This window comes from Lethenteron reissneri, chromosome 63, assembly GCF_015708825.2.
Source record: "Lethenteron reissneri isolate LAM-NWPU_2019-01 chromosome 63, ASM1570882v1, whole genome shotgun sequence".
In the NCBI taxonomy this organism is placed as follows: domain Eukaryota; kingdom Metazoa; phylum Chordata; class Hyperoartia; order Petromyzontiformes; family Petromyzontidae; genus Lethenteron; species Lethenteron reissneri.
In genome coordinates, this window is record NC_083841.1 from 6191248 (window position 1) to 6219176 (window position 27929).

At 55.8% G+C, this 27929-nt stretch overlaps 1 protein-coding gene across 2 annotated transcripts; it reads left to right on the forward strand.

The window, feature by feature from the left end:
• On the forward strand, positions 1–27875 carry LOC133358723 (homeobox protein caupolican-like). Of its 2 annotated transcripts, none has more exons than XM_061577162.1 (3): positions 1–360; positions 25333–25417; positions 27125–27875. In XM_061577162.1, the coding sequence occupies exons 1-3, from the start codon at positions 1–3 to the stop codon at positions 27466–27468; spliced, it is 789 nt and encodes a 262-aa protein (XP_061433146.1). In that variant the 3' UTR covers positions 27469–27875. The 2 variants fall into 2 exon arrangements, with proteins under 2 accessions (XP_061433146.1, XP_061433145.1); XM_061577161.1 differs by having other exon boundaries at positions 1–357; positions 25324–25417.
• Positions 27876–27929: the final 54 nt, after the last annotated feature.

Here is a 27929-nt window from a genome sequence, read left to right on the forward strand (position 1 = left end):
ATGACGAGCGCCCAGCACCACCACCACCAGCACCATCACCAGCACCATCAGCAGCAGCAGCAACAGCAGCAGCAGCAGCAGCAGCAGCGCTACGGCTTGCGCAGCGCCAGCGGCGATGCCGTTCACTTCCCCAGCCACTACGGCCCTCCGGCCTCCGTGCTGTGTCTGCCGTCGGGCGCCGAAACGTCGGACCCCCTGCTCAGGCCTGGGCCGTCCCAGAAGCCGGGGCTCAGTGTGGAGATGGAGCAGCACCAGCAGCAGCAGCAGCACCAGCAGCAGCAGCAGCAGCTTCACCAGCACCATCAGCTTCTGCTTCCGCACCACCTCCACCCGCTCTCAACGTCCACGCACCCCGATCACGTGAGTGCCTCGTAGCCCATCGGATTCCTCCCGGTACGGACAAACACTCGGATTCAGAAGCCTGGGGGGGGGGTGGGGTGGCGACGCGTCCCAGTGGCGAGCGGCGTTGGGCCGCACGCAGCAGAGGCTCGCGCTTTGAATCCGATGGGGCACCACCCTTTGTCACCGCTGCTGTGCGTGCCAGGCGCACGGTTGTATTACGTTCAGTACGAAAGAAGTTCAGCGTACCGTACGCACGTGCGTGCGTGCGTGCAGCGGACGCACCGCCGGTGAGCTACGGTTGGCTCATGTACGGTGCGAAATAATTTTTTCTTGTCAAGGCGCTCTTCTCCTCCCACCCAGCTTCAAATACGCTGCCAAGCTGAGCAGTCTTCTTGGTTCTTTCGGTAAAGTCACGTAGAATGGAAACAATAAAAATAATAAAATTAAACATAATAAAATAATTCTCACGACGTTTATTATGTTTTATTTTATTATTTTTATTGTTTCCATTCTACGTGACTTTACCGAATAAACCAAGAAGATGAATCCCTGCAGTCACGAAAGCTTTAAATCGAAATTTAAGCTTAGCAGTGTTGATTGGAGCGCTGTCTTTCAGACAGCTCTGTTCTTCACCTGAGGACTGCTGCTTGTGTTGTGGCCGAAACGTCGTGAGAATTTGATTTTATTATGTTGTATTTTTATTATTGTATTATTTCCCTTCTACGTGACTTTACGGAAAGAATCAAGAAGGTGTGAAAGAAGTTTAGGCGCTCGCACGCACGCGCCGGACGCGAAGAGAAACCCCCTTCCCCCCCCCCCGTGGCGTCGTTCGAAATGGTGTGTGTGTGTGTGTCCGGGGGATGGAAACCTGAGCAATGCACCTCTCCGAACGATTCTAGATTTGAAGCTTTCGTGACTGCAAGGATTCATATTCTTAGGGTTTTTCGGTAAAGTCACGTAGGTAAAAAATGTAAATTAATAAAAGTAAAATAAAATAAAAATCACGACGTTTGTTATGCAGTCTATTCTTAGTCTTAAGCCTCACCTTACCATATTAATAACAAGTGTGCCGTACTTGGCCCTTCCCCTCTTCAACCATTATATATACGGAGTGGTAGCTCTTGTAATCTCTCATTTACTTGATACAGCTGTCGTGGCTGTGACGGTTCCACCTGAAGACAGAAGCTTGTGTTGCCTCCGAAACGTCGTGATTTTATTTTACTTTTATTAATTTTAATTTTTTACCTACATGACTTTACCGAAAAAACCTAAGAATGTCTCCGAACGATGTTGGCGTACATCCCTGAGCGCACAAGTATCGTCGCCATGATTACCGTCGTTGCTGCTGTTGCTCCGTGATGGTCGGCGTCATCGCGCGTGGCGGCCGTTTGTCGTCTGGGAGTCGCCGATGTTGCCGGCACGGCGCTGATTGGCCAGCGATTAGTTTCGTTTGTTAATTATTCTCGGAACGCCGGGACCACCAATCCCCCCCCCCCCCCCCCCGCCCCACCCCGGTCGTGTGACCGACGGGCAGGCAAACCAAGAGAACGTCGCTCTTCAAACCCCACGTGTACCCTCCCCTTGGCGCCAGTAGGCCTTCATCCAGCAGTAGATTCACATTATGTTTGGCGACTGTTTTGCAAGCGGGTCCTGACAAGCTGTTTTTTGGGTATTTTTTTCTTGCGGCATGTGACGTGGAAGACTGGGGGGGGGGGGGTAGTGCAATGATTCCTACGTTGATTCCAAATTAGTGCTTTGCACAGTGACGCTGGCACGCTAAAGACTAAAATATTGTTTTCGTGGTGTAAGGCCCCGCTGAGCTACGTAGCTCTTTTTCAGCAGCGACCACCCTGTCCATCGCACCTCTGATCGCTATGACGACGACGACGACAACGACGACGACGTTTATGTTCTGTAATCCGCGCGTTCCTCTCTCCGTCTCGCTACTAAGTGTTTTTTTCTTTCCAACCTCACCGCCGCCGCCGCCGCCGCCGCCGCGCCGATTTCAATTGGGAGCGAGCGTGTCGGGGCGGCGGCGGTGGTGGTGGGTGGGGGTCTTTTTCATTTGCATGGCGCTCGAACGGCTACGCCGGAGCCTCCAACGCACGTCCCTCGACGGCAGATTCCAATTGCTGCACCGGTGACCTTGCCCGCCCGCCCCCCTCCACCCAGAGACGAAGAAGGGGGGGGGGGCAGGGGGGGGGGGGACCCTGGCAGCGCCGCACGGATAGATGGGGTCACGGCCCTCTCTGTTCCCGGGGCGTGCACGCACGCAGCAGAATGTGAATAGCGGTGGGCTGGGCGGGGGGCGGGGGAGCCGACGCGTGTTCGGTGGTTCTGGGGGGTCTCGTCTCGGCGAAGGCCGTTTGGTCGCCGTGCGGGTACAAGGGTCTCCGCGTCAATCTGTGGGTCCCCACGTGAGTCTGTAGGTCAATGTGCGAGTCTGTGGGTTTATCTTCTGGGTTCTTTCGGTAAAGTCAGGTAGAAGGGAAATAATAAAATTATAAAAATAACATTATTCTCACGACGTTTCATTCAGACGCTGTCTTTCCGACAGACTTGTTCTTCACCTGAGGACGGCTGCTTGCGTTGTGGCCGAAACGTCGTGAGAATTGTATTTTATTATGTTTTATTTTTTCTATTTTATTATTTCCCTTTTAACGAAAGAACCAAGAAGATGAATCCCTGCAGTCACGAAAGCTTTAAATCGAAATCTGTGGGTTTATGTTGAGTGTGTGGGTCTCTCTGCGAGTATGTGGGTTTCTGGGCGAGACTTTGGGTTTTACTTTGGATCTCTGGGTTCCTCTGTGTTTGAAGCTATGGGTCTGTGTGAGCCTATGTGTCTCTCTGTGTGTGAATCTATGGGTCTTTGTGTTAATCTGTGGGTCTCTATGTGAATCTATGGGTCTCTGTGTGAATCTATGGGTCTCTGTGTGAGCCTATGGGTCTCTCTGTGTGTGAATCTATGGGTCTTTGTGTGAATCTGTGGGTCTCTATGTGAATCTATGGGTCTCTGTGTGAATCTATGGGTCTCTGTGTGAATCTATGGGTCTCTGTGTGCGAGTTTGTGTGGTGGCCCCGAGGGTTTGAGAGGCGAGCTGGCGCTGTAGAGCACCCGGATGCAATCCGGGTTCTCAAACCAAATCACCGACGACTCTGCATCGAGACACCGAGACTCGGAGAGACTCGTAGACTCACATGGAGACCCATAGACTCACACAGAGACCCATAGACTCACGCAGAGACCCATAGACTCGCGCAGAGACCCATAGACTCACACAGAGACCCGTAAACTCACATGGAGACCCGTAGACTCACACAGAGACCCATAGACTCACACAGAGACCCGTAGACTCACGCAGAGACCCATAGACTCACACAGAGACCCGTAGACTCGCACAGAGACCCATAGACTCGCACAGAGACCCATAGACTCACACAGAGACCCGTAGACTCGCACAGAGACCCATAGACTCACACAGAGACCCATAGACTCACGTAGAGACCCGTAGACTCACATTACGGCCCGCAGACTCGCAGAGGTATCCGTCGACTCGCACACAGGGTGGGAGGGTGGGAGGGAGCAGCGCGAGCGGGGAGGAGAGGGCCGCATGTTTTGGACCCGTCCCGCGCTCTCTCTCTCTCTCTGAGTAATTGAAATGACATTTGTGGAAGAGTTTGGGTCGACAGTGACGGCGCTGCCATTTGCTATTCAATTGCCTTGCGCGCGCGTGTTTGTGCGTGTGTGTGTTTGTGTGTGTGTGTGTTTGTGCGTGTGTGTGTTTGTGCGTGTGTGCGTGTGTGCGTGTGTTTGTGTGTGTGTGTGTTTGTGCGTGTGTGTGTGTGTGAGCGTGTGTGTGTTTGTGCGTGTGTGTGTTTGTGTGTGTTTGTGCGTGCGTGTGTTTGTGCGTGTGTTTGTGTGTGTGTGTGTTTGTGCATGTGTGTGTTTGTGCGTGTGTGTGTTTGTGCGTGTGTTTGTGTGTGTGTGTTTGTGCGTGTGTTTGTGCATGTGTGTGTGCTTACGAGCATGTATTTGTGCGTGTGTGTCTTTGTGTGTTTGTGTGTGTTGTGCGTGTGTGTGTTTGTCCGTGTGTGTGTTTGTGTGTGTGTGTGTGTTTGTGCGTGTGTCTGTTTGTGTGTGTGTGTTTGTGTGTGTTTGTGCGTGTGTGTGTTTGTGCGTGTTTGTGTTTGTGTGTGTTTGTGCGTGTGTGCGTGCGAGCGTGTGTGTGTGTGTGTTTGTGCGTGTGTGCATGTGTTTGTGCGCGCATGTGTTTGTGCGTGTATTTGTGTGTGTGTTTGTGCGTGTTTTTGTGTGCGTGTGTGTGTTTGTGTGTGTGTGTGTTTGTGTGTGTTTGTGTGTGTGTGTGCGTGTGCGCGTGTTTGTGTGTGTGCGTGTGTTTGTGTGTGTGTGTTTGTGTGTGCGAGCGTGTATGCGCGTGTTCATGTGTGTGCGTGTTCGTGTGTGTTGCGTGCGAGTATCTTGACCGATGCGCGCAGAATTTAATGTGCTCTCGTGCTTGCCAGTCGCCGTGGCCCATCTATCTTTTGTCTTTCTTCTCTTCTCCGTCCACCGGCACAAGCGAGACCCGCGCCGGGCCCCACCGCCCTTGCCGCGCCGCTGACTTAGCGAGCGCGGTGAACGAGCGGGGTCGCGTGCCGATGACCCGGCGACGCCACGGGGGACCGGCTGGCGTCGCTCGCGCCGTGATCCAGCGCATCGGTAGCCTCCCATCCGCTCCCCCCCCCCTCGCCTCCGGTCCTGTGGGGTCCTGTAGACTCGCGTAGAGACCCGCGCGATGCGACCGTGGACATGCGGTGGCAGCACGTAGGTGCCGCCGCGTGTCAAGGTGCTGCGCAGGTAGTGGGGGGGGCTGTGTGTGTCGTCGTCGTCGTTGTTGTTCATACACTAATCAAACGTCGCTCTCGCCACTGACCCCTGTGGCTCCCTCCCTCCCCATCCCTCCCTCCCCCTTCCTTCCCTCCCACTCCCTCCCTCCCCCCACCCCTCTTCCCGCCGCTCGCTCCGGCGCTTCGCGGCGCCATCGCCTCCCGGCTGCCGTGCGATTCCGCTCCGATTCCGTTCTGCTTCTGCCGCGGCGTCTCCGCTCGGGGCGGCGGTGGCGGCGGTGCCTGGTGTGCTACCCCCCACCCCCCCACACCACCCCCCCCCCACCCCCCCACCCCCCGCCCTCCCACCCCCACCTCCCCACTCCCCGGGATGGAGAGCGTGAGAGTAATCAATCGCGAGCGCCAAGCGAGGGGGAGGGAGGAGGGAGGCGAGAGGGGCGGCTCGCCGACTCGCGCAGAGCCAAGTCAGAAGCGGGAGGCGTCGGGTTTAACCCCTCCCTGGCCGGGGCGACCCTCGTCACCTGCTGTGTGATTCTCTGCATTGCTGCGTGGGTCTGTGGGTCTCTGCGTGAGTCTGTGGGTCTCTGTGTGATTCTCTGGATTGCTGCGTGAGTCTGTGGGCCTCTGTGTGAGTATGTGGGTCTCTGCGTGAGTCTGTGGGTCTCTGTGTGAATCTCTGGATTGCTGCGTGAGTCTGTGGGCCTCTGTGTGAGTATGTGGGTCTCTGCGTGAGTCTGTGGGTCTCTGCGTGAGTCTGTGGGTCTCTGTGTGAGTCTGTGGGCCTCTGTGTGAGTCTGTTGGCCTCTGTGCGTCTCTGTGTGAGTCTGTGGGTCTCTGTGTGAGTCTGTGGGTCTTTGTGTGAGTCTGTGGGTCTCTGTGTGAGTCTGTGGGTCTCTGTGTGAGTCTATGGGTCTCTGTGTGAGTCTATGGGTCTCTGTGTGAGTCTATGGGTCTCTGTGTGAGTCTATGGGTCTCTGCGTGAGTCTGGGGGCCTCTGCGTGAGTCTGTGAGTCTGCGTGAGTTTGTGGGCCTCTGCGTGAGTCTGTGGGTCTCTGCGTGAGTCTGTGGGTCTCTGCGTGAATCTCTGGATTGCTGCGTGGGTCTGTGGGTCTCTGCGCGAGTCTGTGGGCCTCCGTGGTGCGATGCCAAGGATCTCTGCACAAGTTTGTGCGGCATGAGCGGCCACCCCTCCGTGCTTCGGCAGTGCAAAAACAATGCCGGTGCCTCCCCGAAGGTTTTGCCCTCCCTTCCCCACCGGCCGTTGCCGGGCCGAGGCCTCCCGGCGGCACCGCCACCGCCGGCAGGAGAGAAGAGCTCACGACGAGAGAGATGGGGGGGGGGGGGTGTGGGGGGTTAAAGGGGCTCCGAGCCGCGGTTGCGATTGAAAATCCATACTTCATTTGTCGGAGAGCGGGCGCCGTGTCTATGAAACATTAATCACGCGTGCAACGCCACCGCCGCAGCTTCGGCGGGCGGCGTGCGCACCCCGGCGGAGAATCGATTGGGCGGTTTTTGTGCCGGAGGGGAGCGGGAGGGGAAGGGAGGGCACGGGGAGGGGAGGCGGGGGGGGGGCTGGATAGGGGAGGTCAGGATAGGGTAGGCGAAGGGAGGGCAGCGGAGGGCAAGGGGATGCAGAGGGGAAGGGAAGGGAGGGGACAGGAGGGCAAGGGAAGGGTGGGTAGGGCAGGGGTGGGTAGGGCAAGGGTGGGGAGGGCAAGGGTGGGGAGGGCAAGGGTGGGGAGGGCAGGGGAAAGTCGTGAAGGGGATGGCAGTAGAGGGCGGTAGAGGGGAGCAATGGGGAGGGGAGTCAAGGGGGTGGCTGGCAGAGGATTGCGAGAGAGGGGACGGCAGTGGAATGGAATGGAGGGCAGAGAACAGGGGGGCGAGGGCAGGCGAGTGGGGGGCAGGTCAGGGGAGTGGGGGGGGGGGGTTGAGGAGGGGAGGGGAGCGGGGGGTGGGCGATCGACGTAGTAATCCAACCCCCGTGCGCGGTCTTAAAACAGCCGCCCTGCCATTAACCCTGCAACCCGCTAGACTGCGACGTCGAGCGATGATGGACGTGCGTGTCGGTCGCGCTTGGTGGCGCTTGGTGGCGCTTGGTGGCGCTTGGTGGCGCTGCGTGGCTCTTGGTGGCGCTTGGTGGCGCTTGGTCGCGCTGCGTGGCGCTTGGTGGCGCTTGGTGGCGCTTGGTGGCGCTTGGTGGCGCTTGGTGGCTCTTGGTGGCGCTTGGTGGCGCTTGGTGGCGCTTGGTGGCGCTTGGTCGCGCTGCGTGGCGCTTGGTGGCGCTTGGTGGCGCTTGGTGGCGCTGCGTGGCGCTTGCGACGGTCCCGTGTATTCAGAAGAAACGTCGCGTGTCAAGTCGCGCTTGTTTGTTCTGACCCCCGGCGAGGAAGTCAGAGGACCGGGATATGGGGGGGAGGGTGCTTGCAACGAGCAACGCTTTGGCGTTCGCCCAAAAAAAAAAATCAATCGCTAAATGGAAATCGGAGCAAATCATCTCACGGCGGCGTGGCGCCGAACGTGCTTTGACAACGCACAGCCCTGAGACGTGGCGACGGCGGGAGTGGTGGGGGACGGGGGAGAGGGGGGACGGAGGGGTGGGGGACGGGGGGGGAGGGGTGGGGGATTGGGGGGGTGGAGGGGGGAGAAAGGGGGGGGTGGTGGTGCGGCGGTGGGGGGGAGAGGGGGGGTGGGAGGGAAGGATTTAATCCAGCAGTGGATTGCTCCATGCACAGTCTGTCTGAGTCAATGCGCTGAGCAGCAGAGCAGACAATCCACTGTTGTACTGCACTTCTGTGGTCCCCACGTCTTGTGCTCCTCGCGTTCACAACAACCAGCACGGCCCGGGGCTCGGCCTTCATCCAGCAGTGGAATGACAGACTCGTTGTTCACGCACCGCACCGCACTGCTGGTCACACTAACCCCGCTCTTTGATTCATTCGCTCGCTCGCTCGTTTGCTCGCTCACCGTTCTGCAAATCGCACCACTTGCCCGCCGCACTGCACGTCACCTCACTTATCTCTCTGTTCCTTCCCCGCTCGCTCACAGCACTTGCCCCAACAGTCTGTGAAGGCTATACGGGGGATCTTTGTCTTTGTGGGTATATATCTCGCCCTCCCACCCCCTACCCCGGGTCGCAGACCGGGCACCGGGTCGCCTTGTGCCACGCGGGGACAGCTTCCACTTGGGTGGTGGGGGGTGGGAGGTGTGTGGGGGGGGGTGTGGGGGGGGGTGTGGGGGGGGGGTGTAGGAGGGGGTCTGGGGGGGGGGTCTGGGTGGGGTGGTGCCCTCCGAGCGTTTGAGGTGCAGCGATGTGTCGGGCCGTTCGGGCTCGCCGATGCATTCAAGCGAGCGCCGTGTAAATGCGGTTTTATTATCGATGACTAATATTGGGGTCGGTGACCACCCTCCACCCCCCCCACCCCACCCCCACCCCGGTAATATTTTATTGCCACCGCGCCCAGCTCACCACATCGAGTGTTCTCCTTCGCTCATCGCCGTGCGAGCCCGCGGCTGCTGCCGACCGTGTCGCCGTGACGCCGCTTTACCCCGGCGGACGCGGCGCTTCCCGGGGACGCGTCCGGCGAGAATTTAAACCCCCCCCACCACCACCACCACCTCCCCACCCCACCCCCCTGCTGGCGGTCACCTCTAATTAAACGTTAATTAGACGCCACGCTCGGCTCCTCCGCCAAAGCTTCCCAACGCATGCCAATGAGCGGTGGTGGTGGTTGGGGGGGCGGCGGACGGAGGGAGGGAGGGAAGGTGACGGGAAGGTTTTTCTTGCCGCTTATGCAGCGAATGAGCGTCTCACCTCATTTCTTTGTTTCTCCCTCCCTGACTGTTTTGGTGATTATAATTGGCTAAGTGTGATGGATGAAGGGGTGTGTGTGTGTATATAATGATGGCGGGGAGCGGTCGTGCAGCGATTAGCGCTGCGCTGCGAACCCGGCGACCCGCTTTTAAATTCCCGCTCACGGCTCGGACGAGTACCCGGTGCGACGTGTGAACATCGCCGCTAGGGAGACAAAGGCGGCCGCGTGGGCGGAGAGCCCGCCAACCCCACCCCGCTCAGTTTAGCACGTAGTCGTAGTCGGCTTTCGCGACCAATGTCATCCACAATACGGGTTTTTGTTGGGGTTAGATCGCGTAAATATGAATGTGTCGTTATACCCGCCGCCACCCGACACAGCCAATGGGTGAGCTAAAATGACCGCGTCAAGTGATAGATACATACATCACCTTGGTGCAGTAATTGTTTTCTTGATGCAGTCAATTTAGCTGTGACGGTCCCACCTGATGACGGAGACTTGTGTTGCCTCCGAAACGTCGTGATTTTTATTTTATTTTTATTTTACTTTCATTAATTTTGATTTTTTTACCTACGTGACTTTACCAGAAAAAACCTCAGAATATGAATACTTGCAGTCACGAAAGCTTCAAATCTAGAATCGCTGAGGGGTTTGTCACGTAGACAGAACGCGGCAACTCGCCACTAGCACAGCACACACCAGTCGCGTGCTGGAGACCAGGTCCACGACATTTTTAAATCTTTTATATTAAGTTTGCGTGCTTGCTTGCTTGCTTGCGTGCTTGCTTGCTTGCTTACGACCGTGCAAATCTTTCGGTCGTTTTTTAACCCACTTCCCGTGATCCAATCGAGCTGACATTTTCCACACAGACTCGTTGTGCCAGACAATTAATGTTCGTGAAAAAAAATTCCCAAAATTGTACACTTTTTAGGCAAAATGTTTTTATTTTACATATATTCAAATAGAACGCATTCATGGCTTTGGCTGAACGTCACAGTATAAGAGCCCAGAGCGTAACCCCTCCACAGGCCGTGGCGGAGTAGCGCAGTTGGTAGCGCCCTCGCTTCCCATGCCAAAGGTCGCGGGATCGATCCCCGCGTCCTCCACAGGCGAATATATTTTTAAATCCTTTATATTAAGTTCGCTGCCACGCATATAAAGGATTTATAGTGAAAAACTTTGTTTTTACGGGTTTACTTATTAGCACCGGTGCCAGCCTCCGTAGGCGCTGCTCCACCAACGGCACTCGCCGCCAACGATCCGTCGAGGCGATCGGGGAGTGGGTGCCGGGGGATCTTTCTCTCGGCGCTAGAAACCCACTCGGCCATGCAGCTCACGCGGCGAACGCGCAAACCACGCGGCGCTCCGTGCGGTCGCGCGCCGCTTCGTCTTGAGCCGTGTTAGCGGGAACGCACGCGGGCGGACGCTGCGGCCTACACCACCCACGCTGCCCACGCTGCAGCCTCACCAATTATACGTGGCCCACGGGAGGGGGGTGGGGGGCGGGGGGGACGGACACATGGGGCTCACGGTGGCTATGAGATGTTAACTACCTTGCCTGGTGTACAGGAGGTCGTGGGTTCAATCCCGACCCTGACGCCTGCTGTATATTTGGAGTTTGCGTGTCTCTCTCTCATCATCATCACGGTGGCTATGAGATGTTAACTACCTCGCCTGGTATACAGGAGATCGTGGGTTCGATCCCGACCCTGACGCCTGCTGCTGTATATTTGGAGTTTTCGTGTCTCTCTCTCTCATCATCATCACGGTGGCTAGGAGATGTTAACTACCTCGCCTGGTATACAGGAGATTGTGGGTTCGATCCCGACCCTGACGCCTGCTGTATATTTGGAGTTTGCGTGTCTCTCTCTCTCATCATCATCACGGTGGCTATGAGATGTTAACTACCTCGCCTGGTATACAGGAGATCGTGGGTTCGATCCCGACCCTGACGCCTGCTGCTGTATATTTGGAGTTTGCGTGTCTCTCTCATCATCATCACGGTGGCTATGAGATGTTAACTACCTCGCCTGGTATACAGGAGGTCGTGGGTTCGATCCCGACCCTGACGCCTGCTGCTGTATATTTGGAGTTTGCGTGTCTCTCTCTCTCATCATCATCACGGTGGCTATGAGATGTTAACTACCTCGCCTGGTATACAGGAGGTCGTGGGTTCAATCCCGACCCTGACGCCTGCTGTATATTTGGAGTTTGCGTGTCTCTCTCTCTCTCATCATCATCACGGTGGCTATGAGATGTTAACTACCTCGCCTGGTATACAGGAGGTCGTGGGTTCAATCCCGACCCTGACGCCTGCTGTATATTTGGAGTTTGCGTGTCTCTCTCTCTCTCATCATCACGGTGGCTATGAGATGTTAACTACCTCGCCTCGTATACAGGAGATCGTGGGTTCGATCCCGACCCTGACGCCTGCTGTATATTTGGAGTTTGCGTGTCTCTCTCTCTCATCATCATCACGGTGGCTATGAGATGTTAACTACCTCGCCTCGTATACAGGAGGTTGTGGTAAACGTTTTTGGGTTATATCGCGTTATTTATAAATGTGTCGTAACCCTCCACCACCCGACACGGTCAATCGGCAAAAAAGTGTCACGTTGACAAAAGACCAATCGTTCACTGCTTTAGCCCACCGGTGTGTGTGTTGAAGCGTGAATCCACAACATTTACAATTTTTGAGTACGACGTTTCGCTGGTAATTACATCCAGCATCATCGAGCAATTCGCGATCTGACCCAAAAACGTTTATTATGAATAATATTGTTCGCGAAAGCCTACGTGTTAAAAGGAGGTTGTGGGTTCGATCCCAATCCTGGAGTTTGTGTCAGAGGTCGCAAACGGGTTTTGATTCCTTACCCGTACCCGTATCCTGCCGCACCAGGGTCGCAAATGGGTACCCGTACCCGTACCCAGCCATACCCGTACCCTACCCGGCCGGGTACGGGTAGGGTACGGGTATCGGGTACCCGATTGCGACCTCTGGGATGAAGCCATGTTGCAGGCGCGGGTGGGTTGATTCTAGGAACTTGAATTGTGAGAAGAGAAGTGACAAACAGTTACTCACCAGTGATTCACGGTTTACCCGTACCCGTACCCGGCCGCACCAGGGTCGCAAACGGCTACCCGTACCCGGCCGGGTACGGATAGCCTGGTATCGGGTAGGATACGGGTATCGGGTACCCGGTTGCGACCTCTGGTTTGCGTGTCTCTCCCCGTGGCCGTGTGGATTTGTGTCCGCGTCCTCCGGTTTCTACCTCCACGTTTAGAGTCGGCGCGTGTATCTTTGTGATGTCTGTCTGCTTATATGTCTGTCTATAGTTTTCTCGTTAGATTTTTGTTGCTATTTCTTTTATACCTGATGACGATTGCTTGTGTTGCAATCGAAACGTCGTATGCTATTATTTAATTTATTATTTTATCTTTATACGTGACTTTACCGAAAGAACTAAAGAATAAGCTTCTTTGTTGAGCAATCGTTTGCGATGGGGCAGGTGGTCGCTTCAGAAAAATTAGCCACGTAGCAGCTGAGCGGGAGCCTGAGACCTGGTAAAAAAAAAACATTTTTATTGTTTAGTTTTATTTCGATTTAAAGCTTTCGTGACTGCAGGGATTCATCTTCTTGGTTCTTTCGGTAAAGTCATCACGTAGAAGGGAAATAATAAAATAATAAAAATAAAACATAATTAAATAATTCTCACGACGTTTCGGCCACAACGCAAGCAGCCGTCCTCAGGTGAAGAACAGGTCTGTCGGAAAGACAGCGTCTGAATGCTAAATCCACAACATTTTTTTCCGACAGACCTGTTCTTCACCTGAGGACGGCTGCTTGCGTTGCGGCCGAAACGTCGTGAGAATTGTATTTTATTATGTTTTATCTTTATTCTTTTATTATTTCCCTTCTACGTGACTTTACCGAAAGAGCCAAGAAGATGTTTAGTTTTAGTTCACGGGAGCCGCGTTGACCCAACGCCGTGTCATACCAGTTGTGAGTGAGCGGAGTGGCGTCTCCCTTCCGTGCAGGGGCGGTTTCTTCATTAGGGCGATTGGGCGACGCACCACCAATGTCATTCAACCACAGAGTCACGCTAGCCGTCACTGTGCCTCTGGATATAGTCCAATCAGCGTCATGTCACGTTCTGTGGAGTACCGCCTCTTTTTGGGCGATTTCACTCCGGCTGAGAATCGCCCAGAGTGTTCCCATAGACTTACATTCAAAGATGTTTTTTTTCGAACGGGGGGCGCTGCAATGCATTCTCTATGGCTTCCGGGAGGGCTCGCCCTAACGTGCTTACGTCATCATACGTAAGCACGTTTCATCCAACAATATTATTTGTCGCCACCTAGTGGAATCTTTAATAAAATAAACTTGAGTGGATTGTATTAATAGTGAGTATAGAAACAAACAAGATGTATTGTAAGAGTCACTTTATTTTTCATTAATATTAAAGAAGTGAAGTTGCCTTTACATGCTGAAGCTGTTAATTTATCCATTGCATGGGTGGACCTTATCCTTATCAATCATCCAGACATTTGCCCCCCCCTGAGAGATTTTGCAGGAGCCTCCACTGCTTCCGTGTGTTTGGCACGCTGTGAACACATTCAGCGGGGGTGGGAGGGTATCTCTGGTCCGTCGCGGATCAGCGATTCTAATTTTAGGGCGCGGCAGTCACTGCTCTCACTGCCGGCGGGAGTTGGGGGTGGGGGGGGACGACCGGCCTCATGGCGTGACAGAGTTGGCCGACGTGTTATTAGCGTGTTGTTAGCGTGTTGTTGGCGTGTTCGCGCCCAGGAGTCGGTCCCAAAGGTCTCGGAGACGCTGCCTCGCACCTCCTAGACGCCCTCGCTGCGTCGTTCCCCATCGCAGGCGCTGTGCCTCTCCTTGTTGGCTGCCTCTTGACCCCACCTCCCCCCCCTCCTATTTGATTCCGCATCCCCCCACCTCCACCTCTCCCCACCTCCCCCCCACCACCACTCACCTCCCACCACCACCACTTGCCCCCACCTCCCCCCCACCACCACATCGCCCCACCTTCACCTCTCCCCACCTCCCCCCCCCACCACTCACCTCCCCCCCCCACCACCACTTGCCTCCACCTATCTCCACCTACCCCCAACTCCCCTCACCTCCCCCCACCACCACTCACCTCCCCCCCCCACCACCACTTGCTTCCACCTCCCCCCCCCTCACCACCACATCCCCCCCCCCCACCACCTCATCCCCCGATCTTCCCCCCCCCCCCATAACTTACGTCGCTCCCCCCCGCCACCCGCCTCCACCTCCCCCCCACCTCCCCCCCCCACCTCCCTCCCTCCGCCTCACAGCCCATTGGTCGAATCAAACAAAAAGACCGATAGAGAGAAAGTGTCGCGACCTGAGAAGGAGACCGTGGGTTGTAAACAATCAATTAGCCGCGGGGGGGGGGGGGGGGGGGGGCTGCTGCATTAGCCGTTGACAGCCGGAGTGAGGCCGCTCACTAAGGAGGGCGGTGGGGGGCTGCTGCATTAGCCGCTGACAGCCGGAGTGAGGCCGCTCACTAAGGAGGGCGGTGGGGGGGGGCTGCTGCTTGGAGGCCATCGAGGGACCGTGAACGATGATGAGATCACGTGACGTCCGCCCATCCCCCCCCCCCCCCCGCTAAACGGAAAATTGATTCCGCGTTCGAGAATTCAAAATCGTGTTCATCACCATCAGCGTTGTCGTCCTCTGTTCTGTTTGGTTTGACACTTGGTAGGGCTTTCGCGACCGATGTTGTCCATTAGAGAGGTTCTTGGGTTAGATGGCGTAAATGTAATTGTGAATGTTGTGGGTTTTACTCTCCGACACACCGGTGTGCTGTACCAGTAAAGAACTGGCACGTTCTGTTTACTTGACGAAGCCTTACTGGATTGGCTGTGTCGGGTGGTGGCGGGTTTAACGACACATTTTTGTGTTTAGTTTGACATCCTTACCCCCCCCTCCAACACGCCCGTCGCACCTTCAATCAGCACGGTGCACAAGAATTTCAACATACGTTACGTACAGCATACATCGTACGTCATCGGCCGCGGTCGGTCCGCTGCTGGAAGCAAGCTCGCCCCGAGTAGCCCACCGCCGTCTCCCGCCTTGTGCCGCGTCTCCGCGGGCAGAGGCACGGGGTCGGGGTATCGGAGGGCGCGGGGGGGCCAGGGTTGTGGTGCTGGTGGGGCGCTGGGCTGACAGCGGAAAATATTGAAGAAACCTGCCCAATTAATTTCCACCGGAGTTGGGATGGTTCCCGGCGACTTCTGGCTCGCAAGCGGCTGCGGTGCCGTGGCGGCTGCGGCCGCCCCCCAACAGCATCCGTGGACGATTGCCGGCCGGCGCGGCGTCGTTTAGCCACGGCCATCTGCCGAGCTGCGAGAGGCCTCTTGCCATCAGGGAGGAGGCTCTTGGTACAGCGGCAGCCCGCTTCCTGCAACTCCTTGCCGCCCCCCCCCTCCCCGAGCCCAGCGTTCGGCCCCTCCTTCAGCAACCCCCGGCTCCCTTCCCCTAAAGAAAGTCACGTGACTAAAAAAACTTAACACGTAGCAGGCTTTCGCGACCAATTTTATTCATAATATAGGTTTTTTGGTCGGATCGCGTTATTTATAAATGTGTCGTAACCCTCCACCACCCGACACGGCCAAACAGTAAAAAATGTGTCACGTTTTCAAAGGACAAAATAATTGACTTCTTTAGCCCACCGGTGGTGTGCTGAAGAGAGAATCAACAGCATTTAAAAATTTGACTAGTACGACGTTTCGCTGATAATTACAATCAGCTTCATCGGGCAAGAATGGTGAAGCTCTCCTGTTGCTTCCAGTCTTAAATAGAGCAGCATCAGGGTGACGTCATCAGCACTTTTATATCGCCACCTCGATTGACAAACCACTGGTTCTTCACGTTCTGTAGATGTAGATGCCGCTGGTTCTTCACGTTCTGTAGATGTAGATGCCACTGGTTCTTCACGTTTTGCAGATGTAGATGCCACTGGTTCTTCACGTTCTGCAGATGTAGATGCCGCTGGTTCTTCACGTTCTGCAGATGTAGATGCCACTGGTTCTTCACGTTCTGCAGATGTAGATGCCACTGGTTCTTCACGTTCTGCAGATGTAGATGCCACTGGTTCTTCACGTTCTGCAGATGTAGATGCCGCTGGTTCTTCACGTTCTGCAAATGTAGATGCCACTGGTTCTTCACGTTCTGCAGATGTAGATGCCGCTGGTTCTTCACGTTCTGCAGATGTAGATGCCACTGGTTCTTCACGTTCTGCAGATGTAGATGCCACTGGTTCTTCACGTTCTGCAGATGTAGATGCCACTGGTTCTTCACGTTCTGCAGATGTAGATGCCGCTGGTTCTTCACGTTCTGCAAATGTAGATGCCACTGGTTCTTCACGTTCTGCAGATGTAGATGCCGCTGGTTCTTCACGTTCTGCAGATGTAGATGCCACTGGTTCTTCACGTTCTGCAGATGTAGATGCCACTGGTTCTTCACGTTCTGCAGATGTAGATGCCACTGGTTCTTCACGTTCTGCAGATGTAGATGCCACTGGTTATTTACGTTCTGCAGATGTAGACGCCACTGGTTCTTCACGTTCTGCAGATGTAGATGCCACTGATTCTTCACGTTCTGCAGATGTAGATGCCATTGGTTCTTCACGTTCTGAAGATGTAGATGCCACTGGTTCTTCACCTTCTGCAGATGTAGATGCCACTGGTTCTTCGCGTTCTGCAGATGTAGATGCCACTGGTTCTTCACGTTCTGTAGATGTAGATGCCACTGGTTCTTCACGTTCTGTAGATGTAGATGCCACTGGTTCTTCACGTTCTGCAGATGTAGATGCCACTGGTTCTTCACGTTCTGTAGATGTAGATGCCACTGGTTCTTCACGTTCTGCAGATGTAGATGCCACTGGTTCTTCACGTTCTGCAGATGTAGATGCCACTGGTTCTTCACGTTCTGCAGATGTAGATGCCACTGGTTCTTCACGTTCTGTAGATGTAGATGCCACTGGTTCTTCACGTTCTGTAGATGTAGATGCCACTGGTTCTTCACGTTCTGCAGATGTAGATGCCACTGGTTCTTCACGTTCTGTAGATGTAGACGCCACTGGTCCATCACATTCTGCAGGTGTAGATGCCACTGGTTCTTCACGTTCTGCAGATGTAGATGCCACTGGTTCTTCACGTTCTGCAGATGTAGATGCCACTGGTTCTTCACGTTCTGCAGATGTAGATGCCATTGGTTCTTCACGTTCTGCAGATGTAGATGCCACTGGTTCTTCACGTTCTGCAGATGTAGATGCCACTGGTTCTTCACGTTCTGCAGATGTAGATGCCACTGGTTCTTCACGTTCTGCAGATGTAGATGCCACTGGTTCTTCACGTTCTGCAGATGTAGATGCCACTGGTTCTTCACGTTCTGCAGATGTAGATGCCACTGGTTCTTCACGTTCTGCGGATGTAGATGCCACTGGTTCTTCACGTTCTGCAGATGTAGATGCCACTGGTTCTTCACGTTCTGCAGATGTAGATGCCACTGGTTCTTCACGTTCTGCAGATGTAGATGCCACTGTTTCTTCACGTTCTGTAGATGTAGATGCCACTGGTTCTTCACGTTTTGTAGATGTAGATGCCACTGGTTCTTCACGTTCTGTAGATGTAGATGCCACTGGTTCTTCACGTTCTGTAGATGTAGATGCCACCACCGCCATCTATTGCACGGCGGTTGAACTTATGACTCTCGCTCCGAACGGGCAACTGGACATACGGGGACAGGTTTGTTCGCATCTTTGAAAGTTCCGTTAGTCGTGTGCTCATAATTAGAGGAGTCCCTGTATCCAAATATATCATCACAACCACGATCATGATGATGATAGACTTTGATACAGTCGGCGTGCGCGCGGACCCTTTGAGGCGCTGCCTCGCAAAGTCATTCATTGGGAAACCACCCCGACCGTCTCATCGTCGTAAATATTCGCTACGTCGCATTGCGCGGCGCTTGAGATATCGGGTAGGTTTTTGCTTTTTGTTTTTACGACCGAATTCGAAAAAAAAAACGCAGCCTCCTCATTTTATTGCAGTTTACCGGGACCCCCGCCCTCCCGCCACCCACTTAAATTTATTTTTTTTTATAAATCAAAACCGGGGACTAAATCTGAAGCGGCCGCGGCTAGCGACGGGACGCGAGATAAATGGACGTGGCCCTCGTCGAGCAGGCTGACGCGGGAGCGCGCCGCTGGCGGTCGTGTGAGACGGGCTCTCGTGTCGGCCCGCGGGGAAGGTCGCGTGATTCATCGACGGGGGAGCGGGGGGGTGAACTTGGGGGGGGAGGCATCGGCGCGTCGTAAATCCCGGGCGTGGAGCGGGCGAGCGATTGCGCCGGCGGGGTTGAGCGTGTGCGCGCGAGTGAGAGAGCGGGTGGATGGGCGAGGAGATGAGCGGGCAGGCGGGCGAGTAGGCGAGTAGGTGAGCGAGTGAGTAGGTGAGTAGGTGAGCAAGCGGGTTGGCGGTTGGATGGGGCGGGTGAATGGCTTAGGTGGTCGATGAGCGAGCGGGCGGGCGATCGGGTGGATGAGCGATCGGGTGGATGAGCGAGCGGGCGGGAGATCGGGTGGATGAGTGATTGGGCGTGAGAGCTGGCGAGAGATCGGGTGGATGAGCGGGTGGGTGGATGAGCGAGCGGGCGGGAGATTGGGTGGATGAGCGAGTGGGCAGGCGAGTGGGTAGATGAGCGAGCGGGTGGATGAGCGAGTGGGCGTGAGAGCTGGTGGGAGAGCAAGTGGATGAGCGAGTGGGCGGGTGGGTGAGCGGACGGGTGGGCGTTTCGGTAGATGGGCGAGCGGACAAATGAGCGAGTGGGCGAGCGAGCGGGTGGGAGAGCAGGTAGATGAGCGGGTGGATGAGCGAGCGAGTGGGAGAGCGAGCGGATGAGCGAGCGGGCGGGAGACTGGGTGGATAAGCGAGTGGGCGGATGAGCGAGTGGGTGGATAAGCGAGTGGGCGGATAAGCGAGTGGGCGGATGAGCGAGTGGGCGGATGAGCGAGCGGGCGAGCGGGGAGGCGGGCGGACGATGCGGCCGCTTAAGTAGGTCCCCTCGGCAGCCGTGTTTGGCAGCGGCACCCATGGAACGCAAGCGCATGTCCCCGGCCCTCCCATTCGCATGTGGGGCACGTGCACGGTCAGCAGAAGCGTCTCGCCGGGAGAAATGCGCTCGACGCAGGACGGGCGCGAGCGGCACGCGAACGACGATCCATTACAATCCGTAGACACGCCGCTTGTACGCACACACACACACGTGCGCACACACACACACGTACGCACACACACACACACGTACGCACACACACACACACGTACGCACACACACACACACGTACGCACGCACACACACACGTACGCACGCACGCACGCACACACACACACGCGCGCACACACACACACGTACGCACACACACACACGTACGCACACACACACGTACACACACACACACACGTGCGCACACACACACACGTACGCACGCACACACGTACGCACACACACACACGTACGCACACACACATACGTACGCCGATGAAATAAAATATAGCCATCTTCTTGGTTCTTTCGGTAAAGTCACGTAGAATGGAAATAATAAAATAATAAAAATTTTACATACCAAAATATATTTTTTATTATTGTTTTATTATTTCCCTTCTACGTGACTTTACCGAAAGAACCAAGAAGATGAATCCCTGCAGTCACGAAAGCTTTAAATCGAAAAAAAATATAGCCATTTGTATATATTTTTTCAGAAATTAATTGGTGACGCTGCTGCTGCTGCTGATGCTGCATTGGCAGCAGTGGTGCGTAAGTGTCACAAGAACCCCTCTTTCCATCCCAGTATCCGAGGCATCTGCAAGCAGCTGCAGGGTTGCGGTGTATGGTTGTGAGTGTCTCCCGTTCACCGCCGCGTGCCGGAACGCCATTCTCTGCTCGCTGGCGCCGACGCTGTGCCACGCACGCACGCACGCACTGCCCCCCCGCCCACCTCCGCGTGGCCTTCTGCTTCCGATTCTGCTCCAATGCCGATGATGGATCCATCGTCGAGGGGTTTTGGGTGAGATGGCGTCAAATATATACCAGTTCAGTGCACACCGGTTGTGTGTTGGAGAGTAAACCCACGACAACATTTCCAATTATAATGTAGTATATAGTTTAGTGTATAGTGTAGTTTATAGTAGTGTAGTGTATAGTGTAGTGTATAGTAGTGTATAGTAGTGTATAGTGTAGTATACTAGTTCAGCACACACACCAGTTGCATGTTGGAGAGTAAATCCACGACAACATTTACAATCCGAGTAACCGTGACGTTTCGCCGGTGATCACAGCAACAGCAACAACACCCGGCGGCATCATCAGGCAGGGACAGCGACAGAGTTGTGGAGAAATCCTCCTCCGGTTTCGGTCTTCGATAGACGGACAGACAGGGGGGGGGTTAAATGATGATGTACACGCAGGTACGACATCGCACCGGGAAAGGGTTTACAGCAGCAGCGTCAAACCTAACGCGCGTGTCAGCAGCAGCGGCAGCGGCAACAACGCCGCGCTTGCACGCACGGCCTCGAAAGAAAACGGATATCTTTAAAGCGGGGGTGACGTTTCGGGCGATGGACCTCCATCAGCGCACGCACCGTTCAGGCAGCAGGGCCGTCGGTCCCGAAGTGTCACCCGTTCTCTATTTATTTCGTTTCTTCCCCCATTCAAGGCCACGCAGTGCGATTGACGGATTGTGTGAGTTTACATTTTTATTTTTGTTACATTTATTTAGAGCCGTCGTTCTTGAGCCGAACAGAGGGGGAAATATTCTCTCGTTGCGAGTTATGTTTTTTGTTTGCATTATGACTGCAGGTATTGTGATCTATGCAAACATGACTCCTTGTAAAAAAAAGGTGTCAGTTTTGTTGCCAGATAGAAGGGTAAAAAAACAATTATCATATTTTTTACTGGCAAATGAGGTTCCAATGGTGTAAATGCTTACCCCGAGCTCTCATACTCTGATGGTGCATTGTCTTTCAGTTGTGCGCCTTTTGGCGTCATTTGGTCCAACACCATGTGAGACTAGGCTCTAAGGAAAGCTGTCTCGGGTGTGGACCAATCAACATCAAGGACAGTGCATACATTATCAGAGTTGTGTTTTTTGTTTGCATTATGACTGCAGGTATTGTGGTCTATGCAAACATGACTCTTTGTAAAAAAGGTGTCAGTTTTGTTGCCAGATAGAAGGGTAAAAAATCAATTATCATATTTTTTACTGGCAAATGAGGTTCCAATGGTGGGTGGGTGTTGTTGTTGTTGTGGCCTGCAGTGTGGTGGTGGTTGAACACCGTGTGGGTGCGTGAGTCGGTGAGTGGGTGGGTGAATGGGCGAGTGAGAGAGTGAGTGTGTGAGTGTGTTGTTGTGGCCCCCATTGTGGTGGTGGTGGTTGAACACAGTGTGGGCGAGTGGGGTGTAGGTGGTGATGGTGGAGGTGGTGTAAGTGGTGATGGTGGAGGTGGTGTAGGTGGTGATGGTGGAGGTGGAGGTGGTGGAGGTGGTGGAGGTGGTGGAGGTGGTGTAGGTGGTGTAGGTGGTGATGGTGGAGGTGGTGTAGGTGGTGTAGGTGGTGATGGTGGTGTAGTGGTTGAACACAGTGTGGGTGAGCGAGTGCAGTGGTTGACCAAGTCGTCCTCACCACCACCTTTCGTGCATTTGTTACTGGAGCTGCCACTCTTGCGGCGCAGGGCGATCCGCCCCCCATGGGAGAAGGCGCTGCTACGACCCCGACAGACACGTGGTGCAGTCGTTTGGCTGCAGAGGGCGGGTGGCGATGTTGCTGAGCGTAATCCCAGTCGACTAATTTGGCGAATTTGGCGAAATATTATTTTTACGCCCGGTGACTCTGGCACAGGATGGAGGCCTACTCTAGTCCCGATGTCGCTATGGGAGCTGTGAAGCAGGTGGTGCGTGTGTGTGTGTCAGTGTGTTCGCTCGTCTCTCACAACAACGAGCGGAGCGCCGGGTGGCTAAAGCACAGCAAGTTGGCACAGTAGGGGGCACAGGTGGTGCATCAGCCAGTCATCTCGGTCATCTCGGTCAGTCGACCCGTGGCACCTGCTGGGTCTGCCCCGTGACCTCCTGCCAGCGGGCGTTCGACACTTCACGTGGCAGCCTCAAGGTGCACATGGCCTGGCACAAGCGTCGTGGTGACATCACCGCCACTTAGTGGCGAATGGTGATTGTTGTTGTTGTTTGTGTGTGGTGAGCGGTAGTGTAGCCGTTAGCGCTACGCTGCGCTACGAACCCGGCGGCCCGAGTTCGATTCCCGCTCACGGCCAACCCCGGTGTGATGATTATCTGAACCGGTCCTGTGCCTCCCCCTGGTTCGACTTGGCCTCAAATGAGTACCTGGTGCGATACGTGAATATCGCCACTAGAGAGACAAAGGCGGCCGGGCGTGGTGCTGGCCACCCACCTCGTTGTGTGCCGTGCCGGCCTTCCCTCCCTCCCTCCCTCCCTTTCCCCCTGCCCCTCCTCCCTCCCCCTCCTCCCTCCCTCTCCTCCCTCTCCTCTCCTCCCTCCCTCTCCTCCCTCCCTCTCCTCCCTCCCTCTCCTCCCTCCCTCTCCTCCCTCCCTCTCCTCCCTCCCTCTCCTCCCTCCCTCTCCTCCCTCCCTCTCCTCCCTCTCCTCTCCTCCCTCTCCTCTCCTCCCTCCCTCTCCTCCCTCCCTCTCCTCCCTCCCTCTCCTCCCTCCCTCTCCTCCCTCTCCTCTCCTCCCTCCCTCCCTCTCCTCCCTCCCTCTCCTCCCTCCCTCTCCTCCCTCCCTCTCCCTCCCTCTCCTCCCTCTCCTCCCCTCCCTCTCCTCCCTCCCTCCCCTCCCTCTCCTCCCTCCCTCTCTTCCCTCTCCTCCCTCCCTCCGCTCACCTGCTCCCTGCAGGAAGCGGCGGCGGCGGCGTTGACTAATGGGCTGTGTGCTTTAGACGGCTGCGCTAGGGGGGGTGGGTGTCCCATTAAGCGTGACGTCCGCGAGAATAAATGCGCGTAATTAATTCGGAGAGAGACGGCCGCTCGTGCGCGCGGCGAGGCCGTAATTGGCAGCGGGGATGGATTTCCCGGGCGGCGACTTTTCGAAGGCTCGCCTCGGAGACTCCGCGGATGCATTGGGTGGGCGGGGGGAAAAATATAAAAAACAACGGCGCCTCTTGCATCTTTCACGCGCGCCCAGCGTGTTCTTAAAAACTCTATTGGGTTTATGAAAATAAAAAAATATGTACTCTTAGGCTTTTTTCGGTAAAGTCACGTAGGTAAAAAATAAAAATGAAATTAATAGAAGTAATAATAGAAACAAGTGAGTAAATTTAGCTGTGACGGTCCCACCTGATGACAGAGGCTTGTGTTGCCTCCGAAACGTCGTGATTTATTATTTTATTTCTACTATTACTTCTATTAATAAAAAATTTTACCGACGTGACTTTACCGAAAAAGCCCAAGAGTATGAATCCTTGCAGTCACGAAAGCTTCAAATCTAGAAAAAAATATGTATATAGCTTACGTGTGTCTACTGGGTGGTGGGTGGTGGGTGGGGAGTGGGAAAGAGAGAAATGCATGGATCGGAGACACAGCGAGGGCAGGTTCACGGCAAGGGTCGCTGGATCGTTTCAAATCGATGGCTTGGCCCGGCTGTACCGGCTGACCGTGGCGTTGGTTGGGCTACGCACGCGGCCACCTGCAATCCGGCGCTGGCGGCGGCGGGGGGGAGGGGTTGGTGGATTGCACGCAGATGTTGCTGTGAAGCTCCCGTAACCCTGGCTAGCCCAGGAGCAGGCCTGCACGCCAACGTGTGGACGGCCCACCTGTTCCTCCCGTGCGGGGATCGAGCGTGTCGCCCTCCCCCCTCACCCTTCGCGTGCGTGGCTTGTCTCCGGGCGCCGCTGCGATTTTCCTGTGGTATGTGGACGCTCGTTCGTTGCCCGTTAACATCTTGGCACGGAGAGGACCCACGGAGCTTGGAGAGGGGAATTTTGGCATCAGGTCACCGCCGCTGCTGCTGCCGCTGCCTTCCGCGCTTGTCTGTGGTTCCTCCTCCTGGCGCCTCCGAGTCGTCCTCTCTCTCTCCCTCTCTCTCTGTGAGTCGTCCGCTCTCTCTCTGAGTCGTCCTCTCTCTCTCTCTCTCTGAGTCGTCCTCTCCGAGTAGTCCTCTCTCTCCGAGTCATCCTCGCGTCAGCGCGCTTGTGTGTGTGTGTCACCACTGCCGCTCACGGCCAACACCCAGTGACGATTATCTGAACCGGTCCTGGGCCTCCCCTAGGTCGACTCAGCCTCAAATGAGTACTGGTGCGGTGTGTAAACTTCGCCACTGGGGAGACAAATGCGTTCGGGCGTGGTGTTGGCCACCCACCCCCTCATGTGCCGTGCCGGCCTTTATAGGTGCTCGCTAACAGCACTTGCCCCTACAGTCTGTTAAGGCTATACGGGGGATCTTTGTCACCACTGCTCGGGCACGAGACGCGCCGCGGGCAGCCATGGCGGACGATGGCGGCCCCCGGGAGGGCGGCGGTCCCTCGCCACACCGCCGCCGTTGCCGCGTCTTGTCGTGAGAAGCCACCGTGCTCTGCTCGCCGCTCGGTCGGCGAGCAGAGCTCGACCGGTCACAGTCGGCGCTTGGTGAAAAACCTTGGCAACGTACACGTGGCCATCGTCGTTCGCTCGTCGTGGAGGTGGGGGAGGTGGTGGAGGTGGAGGTGGTGGTGGTGGAGGTGGGGGAGGTGGTGGTGGTGGAGGTGGTGTTGGTGGAGGTGGAGGTGGAGATGGTGGTGGTGTGGTGATGGTGTGGTTGGGTGGTGGTGGTGTGGTGATGGTGTGATGGTGTGGTTGGGTTGTGGTTTTGAAGGTGACGCCATGGTGGTAGTGGTAGTGGAGGTGGTGTGGTGGTGGTGTGGTGGTGGACGTGTGGTGGTGGGGTGATGGTGGTAGGGTGATGGTGGTGGGGTGGTGGTGGTGGAAGTGATGGTGGGGTGGAGTGGTGGTGGACGTGCGGTGGTGGGGTGGTGGTGGTGGAGTACGTGGTGGAGGTGGTGAGGCACTTGAGGACAGCAAATGTTATCCCAGAGCATCAATGACAAATCATAAACGGTCGGCGCGAGAATCCATCTGTCAATGGGACGTGGGGAAATACAAATTAACAACAAACTTTTTCACCCCTTGTGTTTATGCCCCCCCCTCCCCCCATATACACCACCCCCCCCCCCCCCCTGCCCACCACCCCCACCACTCCACTCTGTCCTTGCACTTCAAGAACGGAGACGCGGGGCGGCCGCTGTACCAGAGGCAGGCGAGCTCCACCGCACAGCTTCACAGCAGCCACGCGGCTCAGCTGACCGGTGAGGGAGCTTGCTCGTCTGTCTGTGCGTGTGTCTGTGCGTGTGTCTGTGCGTGTGTCTGTGCGTGTGTCTGTGCGTGTGTCTGTGCGTGTGTCTGTGCGTGTGTCTGTGCGTGTGTCTGTGCGTGTGTCTGTGCGTGTGTCTGTGCTTGTGTCTGTGCGTGTGTCTGTGCGTGTGTCTGTGCGTGTGTCTGTGCTTGTGTCTGTGCGTGTGTCTGTGCGTGTGTCTGTGCGTGTGTCTGTGCGTGTGTCTGTGCGTGTGTCTGTGCGTGTGTCTGTGCGGTGTCTGTGTCTGTGCTTGTGTCTGTGCGTGTGTCTGTGCATGTGTCCGTGCGTGTGTCCGTGCGTGTGTCTGTCCGTGTGTGTGTCTATCCGTGTGTCTGTGCGTGTGTCTGTGCGTGTGTCCGTGCATGTGTCTGTGTCCGTGCGTGTGTCCGTGCGTGTGTCCATGCGCGTCTCCGTGCGTGAGTCCGTGTGTGTGTCCGTGTGTGTGTCCGTGTGTGTGTCTGTCCGTGTGTGTGTCCGTGCGTGTGTCTGTGTCCGTGCGTGTGTCCGTGCGTGTGTCCGTGCGCGTCTCCGTGCATGTGTCCGTGTGTGTGTCTGTCCGTGTGTGTGTCTATCCGTGTGTCTGTGCATGTGTCCGTGTGTCCGTGGGTGTGTCTGTGTCCGTGCATGTGTCCGTGTGTGTGTCTGTGCATGTGTCCGTGTCCATGTGTGTGTGCGCACAACGAACCCGGCGACCCGGGGGTCAATTCCCGTCCCCACGGTCCTGGGCCTTCCCTAGGTCGTACCTGCTCCACCATCGTCATCACCATCGTAGGCTTATCCCTCGCAATCGATGGTGATTGGCCTCCATAGAAAGGTCGGCTTTGTCTGCGGTGTCCGAAGGTGGCTGAAGAGACCGACCGGGGTTGGGCAGACTCTCACGTGTCCCAGAGAGAGGGGTGGGTGGAACTGGTTTAGTAAGTCGGGCCGCAGCGTCGGTGGAGATGCCGGGGGGAGTATCTGGGTACGGCGGTGTGTAGTAAACATCGCCGCGAGGGAGACAAAGACGGCCGGGCGTGGTGCTGGCCACCCTCCCCCCTCGTGTGCCACGGTGCCGGCCTTCATAGGCGCTCGCTAATAGCACTTGCCCCAACAGCCTGTTAAAGGCTATGATGATGACGATGGTGATTACGATGATGATAATGATGATGCCGACGATGATGATGATTACGAGGATGATTACGATAATGATGGTGATTACGATGATGATTACGATGATGATGATGATGATTTCAATGATGATTACAATGATGATTACGATGATGATGATGATTACGATGATGACCACGATGATTATGATGATGATTACGATGATGATAATTACGATGATGAGTACGATGATGATCACGATGATTACGATGATGATTACGATGATAATGATGATTATGATGATGATGATTACGATGATGACCACGATGATTATGATGATTACGATGATTATGATGATTACGATGATTATGATGATGATTATGATAATGATAATGAAGATGATGATTACGATGATGACCATGATGATGATGATTACGATGATGACCACGATGATGATGATTACGATGATGATTACGATGAAGATGATGATGATTACGATGATGATGCGCGGACGTATCTACCGCACCCGTCGCATCGCCGCACTCAACCCTTCTCACCCCGCCGTCTCGCGCAGAACCCACGGCCACCAAATCCGCCCCGTCCGACGTCCAGCCTCACGGCAAACCCGCCGTCGGCACCGGCGCGGCGCCGGCCACCGTCGGCGTCGGAGCGAGCGGCAGCAGCGGCGGCGGCAACACGAGGGCGGTGAAGTCGTACGCCTGCGCCGTGCGGTCCACGCCACCGCCTCCGCACAAGCCCACGCCGCCCGACGGCGCGGACCGCCGGGGCGGCGCGACGGGGCCGGCGGTAACCGGTGCCGGCGGCGGCGGCGCTGGCGGTGGCCTGCCCTTCCTGCAGGGCCTGAGTCCCGACTCCGCCCCGCACGCCAACAACGGCTACTACTCCTACTTCAAGTGAACGGCCACCGGGAAGCCGCGGGGTTGGGGGGGGGGCGGTGTCGGTGTGGCCGGCGGCGGCGGCTCGGGTCCACGGACTTGTCGACAAGCGGCCAGCTGGAAGTTTGGTTCGGTCGAGTTCGGATTTTACGGTTTGTCCGCTGTCGATTTACCTCGGCGGTCTGTATTTTATCTGACTCGTGAAATCTGCCGACTGCGTTGTTAATAGTTTTTTTTTACGTCTAAATACGTTCCCCCCCCCCACCTCCTCCTCCCCTTGATCCCCCCACAACCCCTCCCCTCGGTCCCCATCACAGCCCCTCCCCTCGACCATCGCCTCGGTCCCCATAGCCACCCCCCGTGTGACCTACACGAGGGAGTCGTCCGGAGCGTTGTGCTCCGTGTCGATCGGTGGGGGGGGGGTGGGAGGGGGGGGGGAGTGGTGGGGTGGGGGGCTTTGACCGGAATCTCTCATGAGGTCAC

What these genes read in the sequence shown, in the direction of transcription:
- LOC133358723 (XM_061577161.1), top strand. Translation starts at nt 1, where the DNA reads ATGACGAGCGCCCAGCACCACCACCACCAGCACCATCACCAGCACCAT. An exon ending in CAACGTCCACGCACCCCGAT is followed by an intron (nt 358 to 25,323) that starts CACGTGAGTGCC and finishes ACTCTGTCCTTG; the next exon opens with CACTTCAAGAACGGAGACGC. An exon ending in CCACGCGGCTCAGCTGACCG is followed by an intron (nt 25,418 to 27,124) that starts GTGAGGGAGCTT and finishes CGTCTCGCGCAG; the next exon opens with AACCCACGGCCACCAAATCC.